General features: G+C 48.0%; 1 protein-coding gene across 1 annotated transcript; it reads right to left on the bottom strand.

Moving 5' to 3' along the window:
* On the bottom strand, positions 5,856 to 7,720 carry LOC8063767 (aspartyl protease family protein At5g10770). The gene is made up of 2 exons (XM_002460385.2): positions 7,507 to 7,720; positions 5,856 to 7,365 (listed from the first exon to the last, which is right to left on the bottom strand). Exons 1-2 carry the CDS (start codon positions 7,706 to 7,708, stop codon positions 6,101 to 6,103), a joined length of 1,467 nt encoding a protein of 488 aa, XP_002460430.1. The 5' UTR covers positions 7,709 to 7,720; the 3' UTR covers positions 5,856 to 6,100.

Here is a 7,960-nt window from a genome sequence, read left to right as displayed (position 1 = left end):
ACGTACTGCCTCACAGTAGGAAGGGAGTGGGGGAGGTTAATCAGCACCACTATTTGAGGTCACTTCCCACTATTGACAGCCCGCGCAGCAGTGCCGGCGACCCGACCCCCGCGACTCCTACAGGGCTCGGTAACACTCTACAGGAACAGCCATACTGCCGACCATCCCCCAAGGACGAGATGGACCAGCTTCAACAGGGTCGGGACTGAGATTTCACCATTCAACAGAAGAAATCTACTCTTGTAAAAGCCCTGTCTTCCCCTTGAGACTATAAAAGGGGAGCCAGGGTTCACAACTAAGGAGAGGCCCAGAGAACACAGACACACTCACACACACGACACTTTTTCATAGAGCAGCAATCCACACTCTGTCCATCACCAAGCCGAGACCTGGGGCTCCCCCCTCTCTCGCAATCTGCTTGTACCCCCTACTACAAGCACCTTTGGGTGCAAGGTTATACAGGACCCTCGATCGCACTGGACGTAGGGCATTCTTGGCCCGAACCAGTATAAACCCCCTGTGCCTCACTTGCATCACCATCCAAGCTTGGTCAGTCACGCAGACTTATACTTGTTAGTGCCTAGACCACGAATCTAGACGCCGACAAATATTTACGGGAAAACGAAGACATGGATAGTAGTATATTTTTATTTACGTTTTGCTTTTTCTATAAAATTTAACAAACTTTGTCTCCATATCTCTCTTTCTCCATCTTGTAAATCAGAATTTAGACATCATTTTTCTTGCTTTTGTACTTACGTCTTTCCATCACTATGTCATCTCCCTTGGCAATTTTTGAAGCTATTGCTACCCATCTTACTCTAGTTCATGTGAGTCTGGCCGCGCACCAGCCACCATGTCAAAATTGGAATGCGCACAACATGGCTAGGGTGCTATAGCGGCTCGATGTTGAGGACTCGGGTTGGGTGGCACGTTCTGCACCTCCCGCGCTGATGGCAATGACATCGATGGGCGTAGGAGTTCACACATGGCCACGTCTATGCCCGATGGTGCCTCAAACTCTAGCTACATATGCATGCCTAGCGTGTAGTTTGTCTCTGGCACCTCTTGGACGACAGGCAACCATGCTAGACACTTCGATTGGGTGTTGGCTCGGAATCTTCGACATCGACAACATGATGGCGTGACATATAGCACAGTAATGATCCTGGTGAAGGAAGGCGATTATTGCCGGCATGCGCGCATTGATGATGTGGCCATGGTAGTAGCGACGTTGGACTTGGGACGACGATGCCGTCTCCGGCGATGTCGAGGCACGTACGGTCGAATGCGTCATCACATTACCCTCTTATTTTTGGGTAGAATTAGAAAGAGGGCAACAGGATTTGCTGCTAACGAGTTAGAAGTTGTGTCGATGCAGATGATTCCCTTCTATAATATTTTTCTATTTACATAATAATTATAGGCAATAAAGAGATGCCATCTTTTTTTTTTTGATAAAAGCCTTGAGACAAGCTTTATTGATCGAAGATAGTTACATCGTCTAATAATAATTGAACAATAAAACTAGGGGATCATCGTCCCAGATGTAATTTGTTCTAGAAATCATAGCTTACCTAGCTAGCTGATGCGCCACTTTGTTTGCTTCCCTACTTAAGTCCTCAATGGAGATCTCTTGGAATCCATTCCAGACTATATTGTACTCATCATAAATTGCAGCAACTGAGTTCGAAGTAAATTCTCCATTCTCCGTAGTTTGAACGACCTCTAAACAATCAGATTGAACGATCAACCGATTACCTCCAATATGTTGAGCTAGCAACAATCCATGCTTAAGAGTAAAAGCTTCGGCCGTTGGTGCATCAACAAGATAGGGAATAAAAGTATTTGAAGCTGCAATTATACCCCCAGAACCATCCCGAATAATAGAACCCGTACTGCCGCAACCATTATCTTCATCAAACGAAACATCAATATTCAGTGAGATATAACCCTCCTTTGGTTTTTTCCATCCCTGTCTTATCTTAGCATCTTTCTTCGTTGCCAACTTGTAATTCTTTGTTAAGGAAACAATCGCTAATCTTGATCTTGATGGTGGTTGTACTGTTTCTCCATAAGTTAGCTGTCTGTGTTCCCACCACAGGTACTATCAACTAGTCAAGAGAAGTTTAGCAAAACCTAGCTTTAGGTCATAAATCTGCTCACCTCTATTAATTATTTCTTCCAACATAACAGATCCTAATTGGTCAGCCTCCAGCAGATCTTGAATTTTCTCCCAAACTCCTTTCAATCTCCGTACTGCTTTGGCTTGATCACACATGAAGAACAAGTGTTTAATGTTTTCGGCTCCATTCTGACAGACTGGGCATCCTCCATTGGGAACAATATGCCTTGTTGTACTCTATTTTTGGTTTTCTATTTTGTTCCAATGACATGCTCCCAATCGGACTCAACATGCGGAAGTTTCCAAATCGTTTTTTTTCTCAAGTGACATCTGATTTGTTCTATTTCTAGGATACAAATATATATATCCCCTGTTTATACGTCTTGCTAAGTTAGAATTAGAATCCGTAGCTATTCAGGTGTCATCGTTTTAGAATAGAAATCTATATTATCTGGTAGTCAGGGAGAATGAACGGAAAAAATGGATGGATAAAAAAATAATCATAAATTTTGCCTCTTTATTAGATTCACTCGCGTAAGGCCTTGTTTAGTTCCCCCTGAAAACCAAAAAGTTTTCAAGATTCTCCGTCACATCGAATCTTGTGACACATGCATGAAACATTAAATATAGACGAAAATAAAAACTAATTACACAGTTTAGCTGTAAATCACGAGACGAATCTTTTGATCCTAGTTGGTCCATAATTGGATAATATTTGTCACAAACAAACGAAATGCTACAGTACCGAAATTTTTTCACTTTTCGGAACTAAACAAGGCCTAAGCTTCTAGTCAAGAGTTCTAGTGCTTGCCTGTTAGGTTACCATCTGCTTGCGTCGTCAGGTTTGTGAACGACGTACCGGCGTGATCCTACGATGGAGAGGAAGTGCGTGCAAGCGTGAGACGGCGTAAGATCTCGTATAAGTTCCCAAATGTACACCGACTTTCATTGAGGCAGTGGGGCAAGCGCGTCCGAACGCCTTTACGGTCGTATATCTACAACCGTACAAGTACAAGTACTGTGTACTCGTACACACAAAAGAGGTGCAAAAGAGACACACAATTATTTTTATTCTTCAGAACTCCTCATCAAAACAAAAAGAAAAAGAAAAAGGAGATGTGCTTTGCCATTCCTTCGCCGAGTTTGAGGTGGGCCGCGTGCGCCGTCTTCCACAAGTCTCTGAGAGTCGCTGCTGCTGAACTGTGAGATTGAGGCCCATTTCAGAGCTCCGGTTATTTGCTGAACTGTCGGGCAATCGCGGAATTGACAGGCCCAGCTAATCCGAGTACGTACGCGAATCGCATCGGCGCGGCCACCTTGCATCATCGGCATCGGCGTCCATAGCCACCGAGCCACGGCACCAACAAGCTCAGTGACTCAGTCTGAGCACACGGACGCGCCTTTTGCTCCCTTGCTGGACCTCCCGTCCCTGTTTTTTTTATAATTAATTTCTTAGAAATAATATTTTTTTCCTTCAGATATATGACTCTTTTGTTGGTGCGTAGCAGGGCCTCACATGCGACCATTGAGAAATGCTAACGTGGCAGCTCCTGTTGCGCCGTTCGGAGGGGTGTGACAACACCCGCGTGTCGTGTTGGAGGAGTTGGGGGTGAGAGGACATCAGCTGGCTCTTCCCTTTCCTATTTTTTATTTTAAATAAATAATTAGATTAACCGTTAATTTTTAAATTCTGTGGAACTTGATATGTGTGCCTGATTTCTTTTTAAAAAAACTGCTCTTTTTTTTAAAAAAAAAATCATATGTATACCCCCGTGCGACGTAAATCAACTTTGAACTCTTTTATCGGCGCTGAGGTAACACATCTTGACACCAATAGGTCATGGCACCAAGATTGGAGGATAACTCGCAATGTGATGTGGCAAGTCTAGTAGCATGATTTACGGTGGTAAGCTCAAGAGGGTCCAAAGTTGGGTTACCTCGGTGGCGTAGGTCACGACGCCAAGAAAAGAGTTTAAAGTTATGTTTTACGTTGTTCAGGAGTATAAATATGATTTTTTTTACCAAAGGCCCAATTGCAAAAAGAAATATGTCTAAAACTCTATTTTTTTTGCGAACGGAACAAACTTTATTAAAAATTAAATAACATCCTTAAAAGAGAGGGACACAACTCAATCTAGAAAACAATAAAAAAACACTGACACTCCCTAGACCTAGAAGCAAAACACGTCAACTCATGTGCCAAATTATTCTGATCCCTACTAATCTTACCAACCTCTAATTTGCATAACTGGCTGCCGGCGTCGTGCATCATTGCAAAGACATTCCACAGGGCAGAACGATCAGATTCCAGGATCATCGAAATATCTGGCCATCTCAACGCCATGTGAAGGCCCTCTAAACATGCTGTCGCCTCGTCCTCCTCAGCATCCCTGCAATGAGATAAAAACCGCCAGGCGGTAAGTTTCATGGAACCCTGCCAATCTCGGATCACAATCCCTATTGCAGCATCACCAGATAGCTGATCAAACGCAACATCAACATTGATCTTAAAAGAACCCTGCGGTGGTGACACCCAACACTTCCTCTTCTGAACTAAAATTGCCTTTGAGCATTACTAGCCCCAGACTTTGCACAATATTTTCCTTTGGCATCCATGTGCTCAGTCTGTTGTCGGATATTATTCAGGGATGTCATATACCTGGTTAGGAAGGTGACCGAGCTGGCAATAAAATGACATATATCCTCATGAATCACCTTAGAGCATCTCCAAGAGCTTGGCTAAATTTAGTAGTCAAATTCTAATGTTTAGCCATTTTGTAAAATAGATAACTTCTTAAAAAAGAAGAGGTTCACAACAGCCTTGCTATCAGATAGCTAGTGTCATAGCTAGTGTCAGTGGTTGGCTATAAATGGCCAGCGAAAATCAAGGGATAGCAAACTTTCTATTTTACAAAACCAAATAGCATATCTGTTGGAGCCTCTTTTTCTACTATAGAAGTTCTAAAAGGCCTCCATAATAAAAATAGCAAAGCTGTTGGAGTTGCTCTTATATCGTATACTCCAAGTGTGCCAAAAGAGCATAAAAATATTTGCCAATACCTCAGGAGTATTATTGTAAATCAGCATCATCAACCATTCTGGATCCGCCTTGGCAAACATCTGCTCTGACGGTAAGGGTCACAACATGTGGACAAGCCACCAAGGCATGGTAAACATCTTCAGCATATTGCCCACATTCTGGCATATATCCTGCTGCTCAAGGTAGCGGTGTTTCTTATTAACACGAGTAGGCAGACCATTGTTAACGGCCTTCATAGCAAAAACATTGACTTTGGATGGCACATCAATTTGCCACAATTTCTTCCATTCAGCCCGACCTTCAACAGTACTAGAACTACTCGTAATATTATCAGCCCCATAAAAATTTCGGACAGCTAACCTGTAAGCACTGCGAACAGAAAAATAACCCGTCTTCTCATAATGCCAGGCCACAAAATCTGGAGTCTCATGAGCAAGCAACTTGATCTTAAAAATTTCAACAGCATCACAAGAAAAAAAAAACCTCCGAACAGCAGTTTCGTCCCAAGCACCACTGTCGTCAATGAGGTGATGCACCCATCGCCTACTTTGAAATATCTAATTACAAAGCAGTTTATATGTCATTCCTAAGGTGACTTAATGTGACAACTCACACTCACACATATGCATCGGGGAATCGATGCATCAATTTCTTCGCATGTAAGCTATCATGCATATTTAAGCCACGATCGCTAGGATCAACATATTTCATAGTTTCATTTTTAGCACTGTATGTTTTTATGCCACTATACATGTACACTTTGACTGAAACTTTATGCAGTATTGCAGTGATATCCAGCAGTACAGTTTCTCTGTCAAAGTTTATTGCTAGTCAGATAGCTGATCTAAGATTAAAAAGTACTTATTGAAATCTTGGGGAAAAAACCCCAACAAATGGAGATCGCATCACGTCATAGCTGTTGGTGACGGTGGATTTCAGGCGCAGCCCTTGCGGCCGAACCCGATCCTCTGGCTGCCCACGTCGTAGATGACCGCGAGCGTCCTCTGCTGCGTGTTCCCAAGTATGCCCAAGTCGTGGTTGGGCACGAACGCCAGGCACGTCTGGGCCACATCGTTCCACGTATACAGCACGCCGCTGGGGTGTAGGTGCACGGTGGCGCCGTCGGCGAACACCAGCTCCACCGCCGGTATCCGCACGGTCTCGTGGCCGGTGAAGTCGTAGCACGTGTCGAAGATGGGCGAGCTGGGCGCCCTCTTGTACCTGTACCTGCCCATGGCGCTCCGGAACGACGACCGCAGCGCCGCGTAGGCGCTCGGGGGCAGGCGGCTGAACGCGGTGCCCGAGTCGATGATGGTCCCGGCCGCCGTCGCGAACGCGGACGCGGGCACCTTGATCGCCCGGCCGGCGACCACTATGCCGGTGAGGTTGAGGTAGTAGGACGTCGGGTCCTGGCCGGTGACCATCTCCGTGAACTGCGCGTTCGCACGGGCGGCGGCTCCGCCGAAGGACAGGTACCCCGCGGCGCTCGGCGACGACGGAAGGCAGTAGGAGAAGGCCGCGCCGTACCTGGCCGCCACCTGCGACGGCAGCGACGCCTTCCCGAGGCCGAGGCCCAAGAGCCCGTCGACCTCGCCGAAGGTCCCGGCGTTGCTGTGGCCGCACCCGAAGACGAAGCCCGGGACCGTGTCGGCCGGCGACGGCGACGGCGACGGCGACAGCGTCAGCGTGTCGCGCGCGAGGTCACCGACGGTGTGCGAGTCGTCGTCGTAGGAGACCTCGTAGGGACAATTCTTGTTGTTGTCCGACGAGCAGTTGCGCGACGACGACGACGAGGCGAGCTCCTGGCACTCCCGCGCGCCGCAGGGTACGGCGGAGTACGTGGACGACGCGGTGGGGTCGAAGACCGGGTCGCGCTGCTCGTAGCAGTCCGCGCACGGCTTGCACTGGACCCACGACTGGTCGCTGCCGGTGTCGAGCTCCACCACCAGTTCCGTCGCCGGCGTGCCGAGGCGGAGAGAGGCGACGTAGTTGGTGGTGCTGAGAGATTTGCCCCAGTTCGCCAGCAGGGACACGCCGCCCTTGGGCTTATTGGACGACGCAGTTACCTTGCGCCGTATGGCGTCGACTCGGTCCTGGTCTCGGCGTAGGATCTCGGTATGGGACGGTGCGCCGCTGCCGCGTGACCGCAGCGGCGAGCACGGGCCGTGCCTGTGCACGACGGTGAGCGAGCTGGGTGCCGCTGCATGCAGGACGAGGCGACGAGCTAGTTATTATTAGTCATGTGACGCTATCGTTTTTTTTTCTTTTCCTTCAAATAAAATAGCCACATGTGAAAGACACACGGGAACAAGTGCATAGGATGGCAGCAGCAGAAGGCTACCTGCTGGTCCTTTGGTGGACGTGCAGACCGTGTTGGGCAGCAGCGAGTTGACGCTCACGACGTGCCAGTTCGTCTCGCTTCCGTCGCCCGGCGCCGCCGCTGCCGCCGCCGCGCCCAGACGGTGGGGAGCGGCGAGAGCTACGACGAGCACGAGAAGAGCCGCCGCGAGGCAGCAGCCGGAAAAGATGGCAGAGTGCTCCATAAGGTTTTTGCCTCTGTGATGCTCAAATGACGACGCTGCTCCGCACGCTGCGAGGCTTTATAAAAGCGCTGGCTGCAACAACTCCATGCGGACTTGGGTCCGCCTGGCCGTCGCCGGGGCGTAGCGTCAAAGTCGTCGCCGCGCCGCTCCGGGGATCCATAGTATGCTACAGCGCTGCAGCCCAAAGCAACGGCGAGGGTTAAACGCTACTATAAACTAAGCACTGACTTTATTGACTTCTAACAACGTTAA

This window comes from Sorghum bicolor, chromosome 2 (assembly GCF_000003195.3).
Source record: "Sorghum bicolor cultivar BTx623 chromosome 2, Sorghum_bicolor_NCBIv3, whole genome shotgun sequence".
Lineage (NCBI taxonomy): Eukaryota > Viridiplantae > Streptophyta > Magnoliopsida > Poales > Poaceae > Sorghum > Sorghum bicolor.
Note: the sequence above shows the minus strand (reverse complement) of the source record. Positions and strands in the feature narration are given on the sequence as shown.